Source organism: Accipiter gentilis, chromosome 15, assembly GCF_929443795.1.
Source record: "Accipiter gentilis chromosome 15, bAccGen1.1, whole genome shotgun sequence".
In the NCBI taxonomy this organism is placed as follows: domain Eukaryota; kingdom Metazoa; phylum Chordata; class Aves; order Accipitriformes; family Accipitridae; genus Astur; species Astur gentilis.
The window spans coordinates 8,134,136-8,154,414 of record NC_064894.1 but is presented as its reverse complement, the minus strand read 5'-3'; the positions used below and the strand labels follow the sequence as shown (position 1 = coordinate 8,154,414).

Genomic DNA, 20,279 nt, shown 5'->3' with positions numbered 1-20,279 from the left:
CAAACATGCGTAGTGCCTTTCTCAGTGTTATTTCAATTTTTAGAGAAATGACTATATATTGTTGTTACTTTAAAAGTAATTATCAATTAAACTTAAATCTCCTTTTTAATCTCTATACATCTATGTCAGGTGCATGAAGCAAGGCTATCATGTAAATAAAGCTTGATAGACAAAAAGTTGTAGTGGTTATGTCTGGGTAGTCCTTAAGTAATAGTTGTGAAGAGCAAAAGTTTTACTTCACTGGAAGATCTCTGTCTCTATATTGAGAAGATAAGACTCCAGCATCTGCTTTTTCACACTTAAAGGATTAAGACATGACCATATTATTAACAGTTACCACTAGAAAATTTAGGTAGAAGAAAAGGTGTGTTGGAAGGATCTTGTGATGATGCAGGACTGCTCATTAAAACCTTATTTACTTAGTACTCTGCTGCAGTAGCTTTCATTAGACTACGTTCTAACTTTATGCTGTGAAGTATATAATGCTTTCGTATGATCAAAAGAATAGACCTTGTTTGTGAACGCTCACAAACTTAATTTTAGGCCCCTTGATTTCCTGACCAGTCTTAAAGTTTAGACCCAAGCTCTTATGACTGTGGTATAGCAACGAAAAAGAATGTGATTCTTTTTGGTCTTTAGTTTTCTTTTTCAGGTTGCTTCTTTCTTGAGAAGCCTTTGGCTGGGGCAACAAAAAATGGATTTGATAAGCTTGTTTTGAAGGTGATCTCTGAAATTCCTTTATTTAATTTGATTGCCTTTGAAAACAAATGGAGTAGTAGAATCAGCAAGCAGATAACTAACCTACTGTGTTAAGGCCACCCTCTTCTGGTTACGTGATGATTATAGTTATATAGCTCTAAAGTGCTGCTGCTGTTTCAAATGGTGTCTTAATGAAACAGGTTATGCTTCTTAGAAATGCTGACACAAAATCAGGAAATGTAGTCATATACAGCAAAGCAGTAGTTGTATTTAAATCATTAAGCTTGTTTTTGAAATTGAAAATGTGTACTGTCACACATCCAGTGAGAAAGCTTGAAGTAAGTGGATACATTCAGACTAGTTTTGCTTTACATTCACTATGTGAAGTTCCCATGGTGAATATATGCCTTTACATAGCCAGATAGTTAATCTGTGTAAATGCAGATAAGTGTTTTATATTTAAAAAAAACCAACCTTGCATGTTGATGTTAAGGTTGAAAGTTCAGCCATATAGGCATTAAGAAATAATGACAAGATTGCTGAAGCTGATGTGTTGAGTTTTTTGTCCCCAAGTCTGTAGCTAGCTGGTTGTCTAAAGTTGTCTGGTACTATTCCTGGTTCCGTGCATTTCTTTTCAAGTGGGTCCTTAATGACTTTTATAGGATTTATGGCAGTTACATTGCATGGTCCTTTTGCAAGCTTATACATTTTCCCCAACTTTCTGACACTTAATGTATCATTTGAAAAATTTTAATAGAAGTACTTTCCTAGCTTTGTGAGCTTTGGATATGTTGTAGATTTTTTTGAAGCCATTAGCATAAGCAGTGACTGAAATTGTCATATGAAGAACTTGACCATAAAAGGTCAAGTTCAGGCAGCCCATAAGAATTTTCCTGATTTCTACAATGGAAAGTGTAGAGGGTATAATTTTGACCCTACTTGAAGTTAATGAAGGAAGAGTCTGCACTACGGTTGAAGAATCAGACCATTTGGATGCAGCGATGTGTTGGTGGTTGTCCCCCCCACCCCCAGTCTCTCTGCCTTCTTCCCGCATGTCTTACGTTTTTATATAATCAGTGAGAAAAATTGGGAATCCCCATGGAGGTGTTAGTAGTAATGTATTTCATAATGGCAACAATGTCTAGTTTTTGTGAATTTGGACACACACATCCCCTGTTTATGACTGTTTGAATGTTTTAGTACAGTTTGATCCTTGTTTTGCTTAGAATTTACTGTCAGTATTATGGCATCAACTGATTTAGGTCAAAAGGGTTTCTTCCTGCAAAGTGTCAATCAAGCAGAGGCTACTAAGTTGCAATCGGATTTTTCTGTGTGCTCCTGCTCCTTCAGAGAGCTGGTTGTTGACTCTGTCCTTTATTTTTGTGTGGATACTTCATTACAGGCAATTCCTATGCTATGCCTCCTTATGTCTGTGTATCTTAATGTTTTTCCTGCCCCATCTTTTGACGTCTGATCTTTACTGATATGTGTGATGCGGTTCCTTACTTTCTAATGCTGCTTCTATTTTCAATGCAACCTAACAGCATTATTACATTGCTTACAACATTGTTTCCTTTTTGTTAATCAGTAAACCTGCATGGCCTACCTAGATCTTTGTTGGCAAATACTTGATTAGTTTTAGTCTTAATGACATACCAAAAAAACCTGGAGTCCCTGTTGGAAGAACAACACGGAAGATCAGATTCCATCTAGGCAGTTCAGCAGAATGCTCTGTGCATGGATTTCCTGCCACGTGAGGTGATTTTTTGGACTGATGTCCAAAAGATAAACCGCTTGCTCCTATGGACAATGTATTGTAATCTCCAGTGTTAACTAGAGATTTAAAAACTGTTACTTCTTATGTTGTGGTCTTCATAAAGTCTGAAGAGACTTCCAGTTTTGCTAGGATTATATGGTATTGTATTTTTTAGGTCAGATTTTGTAGTCATCTGAAATACAGCATGACTTAGAGTAAGATTACAGAATGCGTTATTTTTGAATCAGTCAATGTAGTCCTACTGAGATGCTTTTGAAATTTTTGAGAGGTTCCACCTTTGAATAGTATGTAAGAGCAGACCCTGAAGAGCAAAGCTAGCATAATGCTCTAGTAGTCCAAGTAGAAGCCAGTACGGAGTTTGCAGGATGTTTATTAAGAAAAACTTTAACAAAAAAAAAAAAAAAAAAAAAAAAAAAGAAGCTGTAAGTACTCTTTATATAGCCTTCAGGCATCCATAGGGTGGGTGATCTATCAGATCTTTTCATTGATATGTTTATCTTTCAAGACAAACACTATTCCTGAGTGGATAACTAACTTGTGTGATAGGAAGACAGAAACATTTTTAGTAAATGTTTTAATTACTTCTTGTCCTCTTGGTACCATTTGATTCTTTGTTGCTGTTTTGGAAGCAGTGTAGAAGCCCTGTTGATTTTGATTTTTTTTATTATTTTTTTTTTTTTTCCTTAAGCTCACTTAAAAATTAAGTGTTCTTTCCACTCCTCCAAATCTGCAGCAACCTCTTCTAACTTTGCAGAAAGTCTGTAGATACTTTTTGGCTTGACATGGAAGCATGCTGTGATCGGAAATTGTTCCTTAAAGCAAAGGAGAACATAAACCTGCAAAGGAACTTCAAAATACTTGGAGACTGATTTGACTCAAGCAGCTGTGATGTAGTTTCATCACTTCTGAAAGAGGTTATATGTTTTGTAACAATTACTTAAGTTTGCTTTTATGTTAGTTTTAGAAAGTTCTAGCATACTTCTGTTGTGATCATTAGAATCTAAATTTCAGTTTTCAAGTTTGAACATTGCTTGTAGCTAATTTTCATTTGTTCCTATGCATTTAAGTAGAGTAGTTCTCTTCCTGCTAAAGGTCTTTTTGTATAGGCTTACAAAATAGTCCTCTTTCCTTAGTGTCCATGTGAAGAAGCTGAGCTCTTAGGTTTTCCGTTATCATGGTGAGTGGAAGCATTTCTTTGTAGCTGTTCCACTTAAAATTTACTTATCTTGAACGTGGGAAGCAAAAATTATGTGTATCGCTTTGGAAGAGTTTGTTCTTACTGTTGTCTGTTTGTCTAGCATGTATGTGCTTTCTCTTTCTCTTCTGGATATGCTTCTGGTATATTTTAGGATTATAGTGTTCTTTTTATTGTTACATTGTATGTGATGCATTGCAATGAATACATAGTGATCTTTCTCCCTGTGTTGCCAACTAATTGCCTCAGTCCCTTAATTTGAAGGACGGGAGAGAACGTTACCTACCTCAGGCTAGTAGAGGCTTAGTTCACTGACTTTTTAAACAGTGCTGATGAGTTGTGTTGGAAGGCATGATAGAAATGCATAGTGTCATTGTGCGTAGACTGAGTTCTATTATTTTTTCTGGCAGTAAATGTGTTAGTAAGTTATTTCTAATAACCTTACTAGGTTTCATGGCCTATTGCATTTTGTCCTGTTAGCTTTTAATTGCTTCAGTTGATACCGTTTCTGCTGTGTCTCAAATGTGTTCTCGGTGGATGATTTCCTAATAATCATTTCATCAACAGGCTGTAATTTTTTCTGTAGTCACTAACAGAAAGGCCTGGCTTGACAAACTTCACTGATGACATCCTTTTAGCTCTGTATGTCTTTCCAAAACTAATAACTGTTATCCTTTCCTTAGCAAGTTTACCTACTCTGCATTTCTCCTGTTAATCACAATCTGTTCCATTTGGACCAAGTTTTCAGTGCCATACCATGGCTGTGAAATCTAGCGATGTTGAATGAATTATATTTTCTTGGTATAAGAAAATCAGGTATTTTATTGGAGAAAGTCTGCTAAGTCTGTCTGGTACTCTCTACTCTTGATTAATTTTAATTTTACTTGATTTTTTTCCTTTTTTTTTTTTTTTTCCTCCCATGTCTTTTACTTTTCATAAAAACTAGGTTTTAAGTCTTTCATACTACCTATTGATACCAGGTCAGAAAGGCTTATTATTGAGCTCTCTCTCTCGGTAGGTGGTACTGCTCTTGTATTCATACAACAAATTAGTTTTATGAATCTAAGACATGTTATTTTGTGTACTAGTTTCACACCTCTATTCTCCCTGGTTTGGGGAAGAACAATAAACTCTTCAAAACTGAGAGGAAAAGAGTAACTTCCCTTTTTCATTCTCTTATTTCATCAACATTCCTCCCTTTGTGATATACCAACCTCCATCTCATTCCTTGCTAGTGAAAATACGGGCAAATAGCTTAATTCTTGGGGTTGAGACTAAAAGTAATCCTAATTTAGTCCTCATTGTATAGCATCACTGGTGGTTCTTTGTGGCTGAAGAGTCCTTGCTACTTGCTTTGCTATCAGCAGTGTCTTTAACATGTTTGCTCTTGGCAGCCCTTTGTTGGGACAGCTCTTAATTGACCAGTGCTTTTTCTGTTCTCATGAGCGGTCTCTTCCCTTCACTGTTGATGCCTTTGTTCAGCAGGGGAAGGTTCCAGGCAGAACAAACAGTTTATCTTCCTTGGGATACAGTCTTCACATAGTTCTTGCGTCTTTGGTTTAAAAGGGATGGAGTGGTGAAAGCAGCTTCCTTCTTGCTGAAATCCTTTACCTAGTTTGCTGAAGTTACTGCTTCACTGATTTACTACAGCTTTCCCTTTTGGAACTGACCAGCTCCTCTGTGTTAGCTTTATTGTTGAAGAAATTCCATTGTAAAGTGTCTTTTATTAATCTCCAGATATTTTTGTTGAAAAAAATTTTACCAGGTAGCACACTCTGGCAGGCTCTGCTCTTAAATTTGTAATAGTAATTACATCTTGGAAGCTTATCCCCAACAGTAATTTTTGTTCTTATGATATTAAAGATCTTTATTTCCAAGTAATTGTACATCAGACTTGAGGGGTTGTACCAAAAGGTCTTACTGCTGTCCTTTCCAAAAGTAGTTTTTAAACCAGATTCTGCCACATTTAGAGTAAAACCATTTGCACTGTACTAATCACTGATTTTGCACTGATCACTCTTCATTTATGTAAGATGGAAATGTCTTCCCTTATAATTCCCAGGGGTTTCTTGAAAATGGTCCATCCAAACCATTTCTTGCTGGGAAGGGTTAAAAAACCCCATCATCTTAATAGTCTGATTTTTTTATCCTTCTATTTCTTATTTTTGCCCTCACTATGGTTAGCAAATAGGTCTTCCCACAACATACCTTGTTTTCTTTGTAAAACAAAGCCTTCAAATCTTAGGCTCTAGGAGAACCCTGAAATTCTATTTTTGAAGGACTTGAATGTTAGGAAGCTTGATACTTTGATGTTTGTTTTTTTTTTGGAGGCAGGGAAAGGGAACAGAAATCTCTAAGTATTCCCTTTCCAAGTTTTTACTATACATCTGCAAAGCTTATTCTTGGGCTGAAGTTCTTTCCCCTTTCCACCTACCTCCCCAAACCATCTCCCTTTAACATGGTGAGCTTTCTACATACAAAAAGCAGCACAAAGTTGTAAGTTAAGTTTGGCTTGGTTGTTGGATCTTGCTTAGCCTAAATTCATTCTGCATTCCTAGCTGTTGTGATGTTAGTGTCACTTGCTTGAAGCTCTGTTTTTATTTTCCATCTCTTCCTATAGGATACTTCTGTTCATTTCTTCTGGAATAGTGGGCAAAATAGAACATAAAACTTCCATTGGTTTATGTTCCTCTTTTGCTGATCCAGAAACTCATTTGGCTTTTATGGAAAGTACTTGTAGTAAGACAGACCTTTATCAAATACCTAAAAGCACTGGTAATAGGTGTAGCAGCCTCTATCATTGGGGGGATATGCAGGGGTGCGGGTATGGATGTGTTGTAAGACCGTGGGCAAAAGATTTAGACTTCTTGCCTTTGTCTCAGCCTGTAAGATAGTGAGAACAGTACCTACCTCACATGTTTTTTGAGGCTCCGTTCGTTAACTTTTTAAAATAATGCTGACGGCCTCTGGAAGGTGCTACAGAAGTGCATAGTGGTACTGCCTGCAGGCTGAATACCACTGCTTTTTCTGGCAGTATGTAGACCTGCCACAGTTAGGGAAAGAATTTTGTTTGGTGTCTCTTTAAAGAAAATGCACAAGTGCTTTGCTGGGGAGAATAGAAAGGGGCTTTCTGAAGAGGTGCTGAAGACATGAAAATTCAGAGTGGTGATTGGTCACCTCTGCTTGATTGACAGGTTGCAGGGAAAAACAAAAACCCATTTGTTCTGGCTTAATGGAACTGGAAAACAGAAAATGAGTATCAGGTAAAAATTCCTTTTTTAAAATCTTTGCAGTTCTCCTTTAAAAAGTGGAGTTTTTACACAAATCTACACCTCCCCCACTCCAATAAGTTAGGAGTAGGAATTACAGAAATAGGCAGTTGCTAAGTTGCGTAATGTGGGTTGTCTATGTCAGTGCGTTTTCTAGTGGGCAGGTGTTCTGAAACACCGCAGCAGCCAATGCTACTGGGCTAGCTTAGCAAAAAGGCAGAGGATTGAAAGGGTGTAGTGACTAAGCCCTGAACTGGACCCAGCTCTCTGGTTAGGCTCATTAGCAGGACGTTCAAGGGGAAGCTTTTATTTTCACTTCCTATACTGTGCCTGCTTTGTGGATAAAGTCTGTCAGTTTCTACTACTATCAATTTGGCATCTTTCATGAGCATTATTACAAAATTCACTGAAAAGTGAATAGCTAAAAAGTAAACTATGTTTTAAAGTAACTTCCATCTAGCAGTATACTGTCTTACAGATTTTATGATAAATTTCAACATCAGCACCACAGTTCTGAGAATCATAATTGAAAATTATTTATTTCTGGTAACCTAATTATTTTGTATGTTGATGTATTTCAGATTGAAGGACAAGGACATGGTGCAGTTTTTGACTGCAAGTGCTCTCCTGATGGACAGCATTTTGCATGTACTGATTCTCACGGTCACCTTCTGATTTTTGGCTTTGGTTCCAGTAGCAAATATGACAAGGTACAGTGCAAGATGAAAATCAAAATGTTTGTCTGTGTTGAATGCATTCATGCAAACTTTCCTTCAGAGCTTCATTTCAAGAGGGTGTATCTTAACACAGTTTTGAGCTATTAATATGGGATGTTTCAGATTCCTGTTGTTGACATTGAGCTTTCTTTCACTGACTGTTTTTTAAACTATGGAAATGTGCTATTAAGCTACTGTTTACATGGGAAGTTAAAAATAATTTTAAAAGAAAACATTTTAAATTACCCAGTCACTGTCTACTCTCTTAAGTGACGAGGTTACTAGTGTCTACTAATGGGTCCAGGTGGATAATGTGAATAAACTGAAGTGGAATTGATAATAGTTAAACATTTTGTTTTAAATATTTTTCTGGTTCCTAACTAAGACCAAAAAAAAAAAAGGGCAGGAGGGTTTGTAATAGAACTAATTCCTGCTATCTGTATTTAAACATTGCATAACCCGGGAGACAATTACTTACAATAAATGTACTATATGTTCTAGTGATACAATTTTATGTATGTTAATGAAGTTCTGCTGTCGTGGATGCCTTGGTGCTTACACAGCAATGTTCCACTGTTACTGTGTGATTAAAATATTACATCTTTATTCTAATGTCATAGTCTACATTGTGTATTCTCAGTGTGGGTGTCTTGCCACAGACCCTCATGACCATAAAGATACCTGGTGTTTTATTTCTTTTCTCTGTGGATGAACATGCCCTATGAACCATACAGGCACCTAATTTGGAGTGCCCACAAGGTCCTAGTTTTTCTTTTACCACCCAGGGAAGAGGTGAGGCGTGTCTCTTCTCCCTCTTTCTAAGACTTAAGCAGACATATCTGCTCCAGGATTTTCATCTCTACTTGTGGTAGCTGATACTTGAAGGTTGTTTGTGAAGTGCTGGCTTCTGGATCTTGCCTCCTGTTTTGGATCTTTAGACTCAGGCTGGCCTTGAAAGCATTTTGCCAAATAGCAATGCAGAGGGGCATGAAGGAGGGAGAGGAAAAGGAATTTTAATCTTTGTCTTGTAAGCCACTGCATTTCTTTCTGTAGTCTGTCAACTCTTATTTTGGTGCTAGTTACAGCAACGTTCATGTATTGGGGATTTTTTTTTTCTCTCCTTGTCTCTCAACTATGATTTGAAGTATTTGATACTTGGCTGCTGTTGCTATGCCTCAGCTATTACTAGCTGTGCGTTTCCCTTTCTATTCTAAAGAAAACAGATGAGCAGAGACACCACAAGCGAGGAAAACCAGGATTATCAGCTCATTTTCAAGGTCTTTGTCTTTCAGAGTTCTTACTCTTCCAAAACTTTAAAGCCTGTTGTAATAGAAACATTTTTCTCACCATGTCCATGGATTGTTCCAGGTTTATTATTCTCTCCAATCATTTTGGAAGTGTGTAGCCCTCTGCTACTCAGAAATGTTGGAAATTAAATTGAAACAGAGAGCCTTTTTGTCTTTGCTGTGATAGACCAGGAGTTTCCTTTACACTGCCATTTGAGAATTTACCTTGTGAGGGATTAGATCTGTTCAAAGAATGAAAACAATTGCTTTTAACTTCTTGAATTCTGCAGACCCTTTGTTCTCTTGGGGTTTTTGCTGCAGCCTCTGAGAAATGATTATGTTTAAAATTTTTCACTTATTGGGTGATTTAAAATGATTCTCTCCAGCTGTTACTGTGCCTAGTGGTAATCTTGGCATTCTTGGCCATAGAAGAAATGGGAGCAAATAGGACTTAGATTTGTTACTGCTTTAATCTCAGTCTTCAACTCTCAGAAGACTCAGCTTGGAAGTTTCAGATCTCTTTCTCGTCTGGTTCCATCTTCTTTTTCATTTTTGTTTGACCTGTTTTATGGAAAAATGTAACTAAGATGGGTAGGTGCTGGAGAATAAATGTTCCTTTTCCTGTGTCTGTCCCCCGTCCCGTTCCTGTCCCCTCCCTCCCCCCTCAGATACTTGGGGTTTTTTCAGATATTCTTGTGAGAATATGCGCTGGTAGGACCTGCATTTTTTTTGCTTTAAAGTGGTTTCCATCCATCTTGGGGGATGATTTTTATAGAAGAAAGGAGTGTGGTGACCTGTTCTGTATTCCTGTGTTTGTGAGTCCTGCTCAGGACAATGATTATAGCTGAGATAGTGTTAGCTCTGCTGAGAGAACAAGCTCTTGGTTTTCCACATGTATGTTTTTTCATACTATGTTCAGATAGTGTCTGTGTTTCCTAGTTGACTGAACCACTGTCCAGGCCCCAGTGTGATCTTGGCCACAATGAAGCTGATGGGGTGGTTTTGGCTTGTTTTCTTTTTTTTTTTTGTTTTCTTTTTTTTTTTTTTTTTTTTGTTATTCTCGGTTTTGATGATACATGTTTTTGTGGAGTAATTCTTTAGTAGGGGAAAAAAAAAAAGAATACATTTGCTGCTTGTTTGGGGATCCTTTTTTATTTGACCCAGTTAAGGGAACCTTGAGCCAATCTCAGCTGATATTTCTGTGTGTGTGAAGATCATCAGAGATGAGATGAGCTCACTATCAACAGGGCACATGCATTTCAGAAGTTCTTTCTTAGGTGGAAACTTGTCCAGGAATGCCTAACTGTCCTAAAGCATAAGGTATTTTTCTGTCAATTTTAAATCTTAGATTGGACTAGATCTCTGAGCTTTCTAAGGCATTTTTTCCTTTAGACTGCCCAAACCACAGTTCTTTGTTCCAAGTTGACAGCTCCTGTGTGGTGTATTGGTGCAGTAGGGGGGAAAATCTCCTTACATCTGTGTAGGTGTGCCCATTTGGAGAAACTGAGTGTTCTGAATTTGTAGTGTAGTTACTGAAGGAGAGTCTTACTTGTAGAGCTCAAACCTTGTAGAAAGCTTTCGTGCTCAAACCCAAGCTGGGTTTGTGAAGCCATATGTACAAAGGATTCGTATGTCCTAATGGGGGTGTAGTATCTTCTTACTGTCATGAATTTGATTTCTAATAATATATCAAGAAATAGGTCTGATTGTTGGTACTTTTAACTGGTTGTCTGCTGAACATTATGCATTTTAAGATTCTCTGAAACGTCTAAGTCTTCTGGTTTTTCTCAGGACTTCAAATAACCTGAGGATAAGGTTGTTGCCCTGGGTTCCAGTAGGGACATTCCAGTGTTCTGCCTTAGAGTTGGTCTGAGCCTGGGTTCTCCATGAAATGCCATTCTTATCTTGTGGAGTAGAAGATTGTTGTTTAATCTCTCTACCATACCTGAGTGCAGTACAGAGTGCACAGAAGGGTAATTGCAAAGAAGTCCCTCAGGATCTTGCACCAGAGACTATTATGGTAGAGTTCACTGAATCTAAGGAGGGATTTTCAGATCTTCCCCTTGGTTACAAAACCAGGGATGCAGACAACACTGTAAGGCCATATCATAGCACATTAAAACTCACAGTCTGTGTGATCATGCCATTAGAATCTTCTTTCTCAATGGGGGAAATACTTAACAGGAAAATATACACTAGGTGAAAGTACTGGATGCTTTACTATTATGGTTCTAGAGAAAATCCTAAGTCCTCCTAGAGGACCTCTGTCTTTATCGTATAGAGCTGTTTGAGCTGAAGGGAACAAAGTTGTTAAGCAGGCCTTGATTCTGTCAGTCAGACACGTGAAAGTACTTCTGTCTTTCTCATTCGGCCTCTGTTAACAGAGAATCTGGCAACAAGACTTAAGTCAGGGCTTCTTACTTCAGTGGGATATCACCTTGTCTGTATGCAATTTGTAAGGGTAACCTTTTGAATCCTTGAAGTAAATTGTTTGCCATTGCATCTTTCCATGCATTTTCCCAATTTCTTCCTGTTCTTACTTTTCAGAATTTTTGTGGGATCCAGATCCTGTGATTCCTAAGATTTTTTAAAATTTTTATTTATGCACCTAATGTGGATGCATGTAGGCACTTTCTGATGTTGTAAATGATAGATGTTTGTCTTTGTCTTCCCTTCCTGGTCATCTCACACCCAGGGCAGGAGACCTTTGTCAGTGAGAGACCAGACCTCTGAGCAGATCCTATAACCTCTGCCTTACTGATTTCTACATAACAAGTTACTGGAAACTGTATTGTCGTGATAGAGCACGCTCTCCAGAAACTAGAGTGCATTCTGCAACATTATTCCTCTGTCTGTGCTCATATACCTGTATTTAACACTGAAGACAAGATATTTTGGAGATCTCTATGCCTTGAGTCAATTGTTTAATCATTTTTATACTGCACTGGAAATCTAATTTGCCTGAATGATGATTTTATTATTTTATTTTTACGTGTTCAAAGTTGATCTGAGTACATGAGCTGCCAAGGGGTTTGCTTGCCAGTAGTCGTGTTGGGATGTGTAGTATATGTGTCAGCTTGTCTTCTCTATTTCTTTTCTCCTTGTGGTTCAAGGAGATTGCACGATACTGAGATGCATGTGCAAAGGAGGGATGGAGCATAAGCCTTTTTTACATACTATTTGGACAAAAGAATTTCTCAGTCTTGAGTGTCTGTGGAAAGTCATCTAGAATAAATTATGAGCAGGTGGACTGAAATAAAAAAAAGAAAACTTTGAGCCTGGAGAATTCAACTTTAGATCAGCTTTGTTTTATCTACTGGAACTTTTTCATATATCTAGCATTATAACAGGAATATATACATTTGGCTGCTGTTGTTAAAGTATTTGGCAATGACGTGATAAATAGTTTCCTATTCCTCTTCTTCCTACACCATAGCTCCTAAGTCTGTGACACGCTTTTTGTTACCAGAATATATACTTATATATTCAGAGTATAGAAGAAAATTTGTAAACTATTTAATACTTCCAGGCTGTGTTCGGTCGATTGTCGTCCAGCAGTTAAACATTGCCCTATTCCCCTGTTCTTTAAATGCTCTCCACCCTTAAACATGTGGATTGTTCTCCTTGCACTATAATACAGAAAAGGAGTACTGAGAAAAGAAAGAACCACGGAGTCACTAAATTTTCCCCTTTAAAATGAGATAAACAGATCAGCTTATAACCTTGTTTTTTGCAAAAGTGACCATAAGTAACATTGTTAAAAATACTTTTGGCAGTTATCTTCTGTATGCTTTTTTTAATAGGTTCTTTAAAAAAAATTACAAAATGACTTTGTTTACAGATAGCAGATCAGATGTTCTTTCATAGTGATTATCGGCCCCTTATCCGTGATGCCAACAACTTTGTCCTGGATGAACAGACACAGCAGGCTCCACACCTTATGCCTCCCCCATTTTTGGTTGATGTGGATGGCAACCCTCATCCTGCAAGGTATCAAAGACTAGTTCCTGGTCGTGAGAACTGCAGGGAGGAACAGCTTATTCCTCAGATGGGAGTGACATCTTCAGGTATGGAAAATTTCACTTCACTACACAGTAGCCTATCTAGTTAACTCCAGGTGTTCTACACTTTCCCTTTCACCTTGTCCTTTTTCTTCATTTCTGGGCATAGTAGTTCATGTAGCGTGGAGGAATTGCAATGTCCTTGGCACTAATTGCTTGTGACAATTTCACTTGCAGTATTACCATTGATCAAGTCAGTACTAGTTGATGCTACAATGCCACTTAACTTGGAGTTCATTTCATTATTGGAACAGTGTATGTTGCTGAGTGAGATTTCATTTGATCTCTTTGGGGTAAGACTTCCTACTTCAGAAAACCTAGGAAATAGGCTGATCTTCCACAGATCAGTCAGAACAGGTAACACCTAAAAGAGAAAAATGAGAGAACACCTGAAGCATGCAAAAATCCTCTTTCTTTTTAGATGAAGGCAGTCATTCAAATTAAGCTTTGATGCTTTGGTTAGAGAACTCTGAAGACTTGATGAGGACTCAATCTAAGAAGTTCCTCGAAAGTTGTATCTCCTTGCATACAACACAGGAGAAACGTGCATAGTTTGGGCCAATGGCTGGCTGTTGGAAACTGCCTAAATGTAGCCCACATGGGTGGGGATGTAAAAACAATGCCTACTTGTTACTTGTCACTAGTTCAATGTTAGTATAAATGAGCAAACAGTAACTGGTGAAAGTAGTTTTAAATGTTTTCAAGATAAGCATTGTTAAGTATTTGGATATTCTTGAAAATATGGGAAAACTGCCTATGCCTGTAAATAGGGGCTCATACTCGCACCATACTTAAGCCTGTGGTGTGTCAGACATTCCAGGAAGGTTGACTGACAGTTTTGTTACCAAAAGATCTCTTTATCCTCATTTGTAGACTTGAGGATTATAAGCCACTGAATACTTAAAATAATAATTTTTAAGAGGCATTTCCATATTTCCCCCAAAATGATAGGAATAAATGCTACCTGAGAAGCAACTGTAAGAAGGAAAAAATCCTAGTGAATATGTGCCATGCTTTATCTCTAACTTTTTAGCTAGAGGCTTTGAAGCTAAATCAGATTTCCAAGGAAGGATGCAATTTTACTTCATTGTTACAGTTACAGCATGGATTCATGTGATTCTGAAATTCTGTAAATTTGGAAATGTCCTGGGCACATTCTCCAATATAAAATCTTGAAACAAGTCAGACTCTGCACACAGACCCAACAATATTAAATTTAATGATGTGGCTGCATGACACATGAATGCCTGTAGGAAGATGGTGACCATAACATTTTGTTTAATAGCAGGAAGCCATCAACCAGGCTGACAGAGAGCCAGAGAGATGATGGAGAGACAGTTCACCTCTCTACAGTTTAGCAACAATATATGCAGTCTTAAACAGAGCTAAACTGTGTTCATGTGTTTTATATGTTCCCTTTCACTAAGGAAGCTCCATTTCTTTCTGAAACTTTATTATGGGATTTGGTGGATATCCCTCAGAGCACTGACAATTTTATTTCTTGTCAAGTATTCTGTAGGGGCTTACAAGAGTAGAGGGAATTCTGATAGTGATGATTGATTTACTGCTTAGATGTATGTGAAGCTCCTTTAAACCAGATGTTTTTAGAAAATCAAATATGTACCAGTGTCTTTATTGTTTCATTTTTAGAAAAAAATTGTTGTTACTTGCAAAGGCAAAATCTCACAAGCTAGGTACATAGAAAACATTCATTTTGTTTAGGTAGAAGTTTCCTTATATAAGATCATTCTTTGATTATTAGTAGTATTTCCCATTGTTTTCAGTAGACAGTATGTCTGCTCATGAGATGACCAAATAAATCTGACAGTCTCACTACATGAGTCAGAAGACATCCAGCTGTGGTTATGCCAGAGCTCATTCCAAGATTCCAAGCTTCTGCTGCTTCAGGGAAGTTCACTTCAACTACAATAACCTTGAAGCCCTGAGAGCGCTATCTTAACTATTTATGTTCTTTCTGCATACCATCATCTATTAAGAGATGGCTGCTTCTGCCTAGCCACATAATCAAAGCTCTTCATTTCATAGCACAATTACTGTAATATCTTGTCTTTGATCTTGCAAAGTCCAATTTATACTATGATACCTCTTTGGAATCATGCTGGAAAAATAATTTCTGTAGCTTGTTTCTTCGAACATTATCATCCCTCATTACTAAGTTTTTGCAAGTTCTGCTTCTCTTGACCAGAGTTTCCCAGCACTCCACTCCACCATCTAACTTCCATGTGGAGGTACCTGACTTCCTTTTCAAATCAGTACTGTAACCCTTGACTTTTTCTCCATACTTCTCAATTTTTTTGTGACCATTGTGAGTATGATGAGAGGTTTTGTGTTGTTTACGCTTGCATGCTGTGTATCTTGCTTGCTGCACAGAAACAATATTATCATCTTGTAGTCACTTCTCTGGGAACTATTTCCTGTCTTTTATTCAAGAGATCTACCCAAAAGGAGGTTTCTTGACTGTTTTACATAACAAAGAAAGTTAGCATTACTTAACCTGTGTCATCACTATGTTTGGAGCTCAGTCAAGCATTTTTACTGCTTGGTGTTCTCCAGTATAGGTAATTCGTTTCTAATTGAGTTAGACCTTCTTGATTGAGGCTTATACTGAAGTGTTTTATAATGCATTTGGGGCAGGCTAAGCACACATTTGAACAATTTACATTGACTGAGCCAACAAACAACGGTTGTATTAAGCTTCTGTGACTTGCTGGCCCTTGATCAAATTTAAACTTTTATTGGGAGTGGCATATGATCATCTTGACCCTGCTCCAGAATATATAATGCTCTCAATGTATTAAGAAAAAAATTGTCCTATTTAAAAAATGGCTGTTAGAAAAATATGTATTAGCCCATACTTACACATGTGTTCATATACTGTACATGTAAGTTTCCAAGCTAAAACTCAGATGAGCTATTTATAACATTTCATTCTTCAAATCAAAATCTGTGTGGTGTTCTCTTGTATATTTTACTTCACAGGATTGAATCAAGTTCTTAGTCAACAAGCAAATCAAGAAGTTAGTCCATTGGATAGCATGATTCAAAGACTTCAGCAAGAGCAGGACCAGAGACGTTCTGGGGAGGCAGGAACCAGTAGTACCAGCCGGATAAGCAGAGGTAGATTACTGGGGGCTGGGTGTTGTGGCTTTTCTACTGAAGCAGCTGAGAGTTGGAAAAACATAAATCACATTATTGTGCATGATTTGTGCTCTTTGTTGAACAAATAGAAGGGGAGGTATGGAGCCATAGAAAATAATACAGCTTTCCCGTCTTTTTTTACCTTTCTGCAAAATCTCAGGGTGCTTAACATTACAAATTTATCTTTGTTAAAGTTGTTGTCTGCTCACGCAGGGAACTTGCAGCAACTGCATTCCCTTAGAAGTAACTGCCCTACTGTTTAATCTGGAATTGACCATCTACTTGATTGAAATCTGAATTGTCTCAAATAAGGAAATAGGAGGGAGAAAAGAGGAAGGACCTGCTTGTTTCTCCGTACAGCTGTCCATATTTCAGTGTCTTGCACTAGATTACACAGTAGTTTTCAACCCTTAAAATTCAACCCTTAAAAAATCATGATTGGCAGTCCACGTGAGTAAGCAAGAATAGCTTGCGTGTGGAAAGATGTTGAAATGTTGCTATGATGTAGGTGCTTGAAGGATCTTGTGTGTGTGGCTGTGTTTTGGTTTGTTTGTTTTTATATTTTCAACATTTCAATTTCTCGTCTGTAAATTTTACAGCTTGGATTCCTCGTAATTTCCAGTGTTGTGACTTCATTTTTTTTGAAGGTAGAAGACTGTTTAAGGAATATACTGATTCAGTGAGACAGCTCACTGTTTTATAATACAGAACTAGAGTGCAGTAACAATAGTCAGCTTCACAGAAACGTTTTCAAAAGCATTTTCAAAGAAAAGCAAACCAATAAAACATTTGCTTCACTTCAGATTGTTCATACATCTGCTTCTTTTCAGTGTGAATTTTTAAACAGAGTACTGCAGCCCAGTAGCTGTTTAAGTGTGTGTGTTGTGGTGACTATAGAAACTGCTGAAATAGTTCTAATCAGTTAATATTTTATTTCTTTTGAAGTAATAGATTAAGTAATATTTTTTTCTTTCATTTTGAGCTTTTCCTTTTAAGTTCTTGCCTTAGAATTTCAGATCAAGTACAACTATTGCTTTTTGGTTTTTTTAGGATCTGTAAGTTCTACCTCAGAAGTACATTCACCACCAAATATAGGTTTAAGACGTAGTGGACAAATTGAAGGTGTGCGTCAGATGCATAGCAACGCACCAAGGAGTGAAATAGCTACTGAGCGGGACCTTGTGGCTTGGAGTCGAAGGGTTGTAGTGCCTGAACTGTCTTCTGGTGTGGCCAGGTAAACATAAGACAAGTCTGCAGTGAATTTTAGTCTAGTGAACTTGATGAAATTGATCAGAAGTATTGTGAATAAAAATTGACTATTTAACAAATGATGGAGTAATTGAACTTGTATATGCAATGGTATCTAGCTGCCTCAGTGTTTTCTGACCTGTAGCATAAGATTACAGTATGTTTCAACTCCATTTTTTCCTGCCATTATATGACATTTTACGGCTGGGACACTGACCTAATCCATTAGGTGCCTGAGGTGAATTTTGGTTTCTAAACTGGAACATTATTTCGTTCAGTAATTAACTCTTGTGATGATTCTTATATCAATAAGTCAGAAAACCCCTACTAGCCACAGTCAAACATAAACTGCTCTAGCTTTTTGAAATAAGATTGAATTCTTACTTTGTTCAGAAAGGGTAATTTTGAAGCCATATTCTGACTGTAAAGAGAAGAACTACTATTCAAAGGATGTTATAAATGTTGAACGCTTATTCCTTGATTTGGAATGGATCTTCTCAGTTGTAGTATTTTTGCTTTAAAGTTAACATCTCAATTTTCTTTTTTCAGTAGGCAGGAAGAATGGAGAACGGCAAAGGGAGAAGAGGAAGTAAGGGTGTATCGGTCGGAAGAGAAAAGAAAACACATAACGAGTCACATTCAAAGAGAAAACAAAATACCTACTTTCTCTAAGGTAAATAGTCACTTGTACCTTATTACAATAAGTAGCATTAAATTTTAACTCGATGTGTTAGGCCATAGAAATTTAAATTCCTCCTCTTGGTTTTAAATTTTAAAAGCAGGGGTTTGTTTACCTCCCCAAAATGAGGAAGCATGTCTCTACTGATGTTTAACTATATTCTGAATAAACAATGGGGATTGCTTTTAGAACCCCCTAAATGAGAAGCCCTGCAAATGTGGTGTTAGAGACATGATTTGCTGTAGGGAGTCTGTCACTATTAATCAATACATTCTGCTACTGTTGTCTACTGTGTGACCTACTGTTCTGGGGAAAGGTTGGATTAAAACTCAAGTCACAGTTCTTAACTGTAACACATTTAAATACATCTCCAAATACAGAATTAGGTATTTTCTTTCGTAGTACTCCAATAATCATATTGAGGTTTTGTGTGGGGTATTTCTAAGTCCTCGTTTTTCCTAGAGCTGGATTATATTTCTCAGAAAAGAAGAAAACAGGATAGACAAAACAGAAGGGAATGAATTGCATTAAAAAGGAAATTGTCATAACTGACGATGTTTTCATATAACTTGCAAAATGTAATCTTATGCCTTTATATGCTGGTAAGAAAATGTGAAGGATGTATATTCTGTATTTACAAAAATCATTTTACATTGTTTGTTAGAAATTTGTTTCATCTATGCATCTTATGCTCATCTGTGCTTTCCTAGCTAAATAACCAACTATTTTATAATAAAGGAAGTAAATTTTAAACAACTCTAAAGGAGAACCCATGCTTTGGGTTTTGTAGTACGCTTACTTTAGATGAGATTGTTTCACCCTTAGTCAAAAGTGTAGTAAACTACAGGCCTTAGAGAATGCCTGCAAATTGTCCATTGAAAAGTAAAAATCACTTATGGGGTTCAAGGTGGAAAAATGAAGAAATGAAATACTAAGAACAAGTATACAAAAGACTGTGCAGCTCTTAACTTTATCAGAGTACCATACTTAATGCCTGTGCTATTTATTATTCACTTTCTTGGGGAGGAAGGGACGAAGATTGAAAGCAATCTGAACATAAGTAAATTTCACATGCTTAGTGCATCTCAAATTAGTGCTTCTTTATTGTTTAATAATGATGAATGAATTTTATATGCAATCAAAAGAGTAAATTTGAGATGGGCAAGTTTCTACTTAATACTAAATTTGAGTGTTAAGTTTTGCTTCTTTTTTCATACTCAACCAAAGTAAAGCTTTCAAAAGACAGGAAATGAACACTCCCCAACCCCCAAACAGTCCCATAATAATTTTCAATTTCTTAATTAAATTTCTTAAATTTTTCTTCAGTTTCTTCCTTATATTAAAATTGTGTGCATTGCTGTCTTAAGAAATGATACTGATACGGTAATTTCAATGCTGCAGTCACTATCATTAAGTGTGTTTGCCCAAGATAAACCAAACAAATATTTTTTCATTGTATCTCCACTTTTTGTACATAGATGGAAGAAGCTCTATACCACTTACGGTTTTGGAGGTGGCCATGGCAGGGCTCATTAATGAAATACCAGGACATCAGAAGTCTTTAACTTATTTTTCTCTTGGGAATAATAGAAAATGGGCCTCGCAAATTCAGATTTTAACAAAGTTATTTCTTGTCTTGAGGGGATGTGTGTTAATGCTGAATTATAGACTTCCTTTTATCTTAATTAAATGATTGCACTGCTCAAGGGTTTCTTTTTTTTTCTTTTTCTTGAGCTACAGCCTAGTCAAAAGATCCTTCCCGATAATGTGAATTCATACCAACTTACCCTTAAATTTCTAATTGGGTTACCATTTTCCTAAAATATCACTAGGATGTAAAAATAGCAGGGTAAGGTAGTTGGTCCAGTATTTTGGTTTCAGCAATTACTTTTATTCCATCTTTGAAACAAAGTAACTTAATACAGATGTTTTTGAAAATGTTTCCTCAGAGGAGAAATTTTTTTAGTCTCCAAACTTGAAAGGTAGCACTGGATCCTTCTGAGCCCCATATTTTTGTTGTGGATATTTATGCCCTTAAAATCCTTCAGAGCAAAAGCTAGCTTAGGAAAACCTTTCTTCAGTTTCATATATTTACCCAGAGAAGAATGTGTCCTTCATTTATCTCAGTCCCTAGAGGGTCTGTGATCTGGATTCTGATGCCCAGAATGTGAGGGAAAGATAACTTGGTAA

At 37.0% G+C, this 20,279-nt stretch overlaps 1 protein-coding gene across 3 annotated transcripts in view; it reads left to right on the top strand.

Annotated features, from left to right (window-relative positions):
- PHIP (pleckstrin homology domain interacting protein) overlaps positions 1 to 20,279 on the top strand; it is a 117,946-nt gene that overhangs the window by 54,008 nt on the left and 43,659 nt on the right. For all 3 annotated transcript variants that reach the window (XM_049818273.1, XM_049818272.1, XM_049818274.1), the window contains 5 exons: positions 7,522 to 7,650; positions 12,784 to 13,009; positions 16,004 to 16,141; positions 17,213 to 17,396; positions 17,960 to 18,083. In XM_049818273.1, coding sequence (XP_049674230.1) covers positions 7,522 to 7,650; positions 12,784 to 13,009; positions 16,004 to 16,141; positions 17,213 to 17,396; positions 17,960 to 18,083 — 801 coding nt within the window. The remainder of the gene's footprint in view (positions 1 to 7,521; positions 7,651 to 12,783; positions 13,010 to 16,003; positions 16,142 to 17,212; positions 17,397 to 17,959; positions 18,084 to 20,279) is intronic.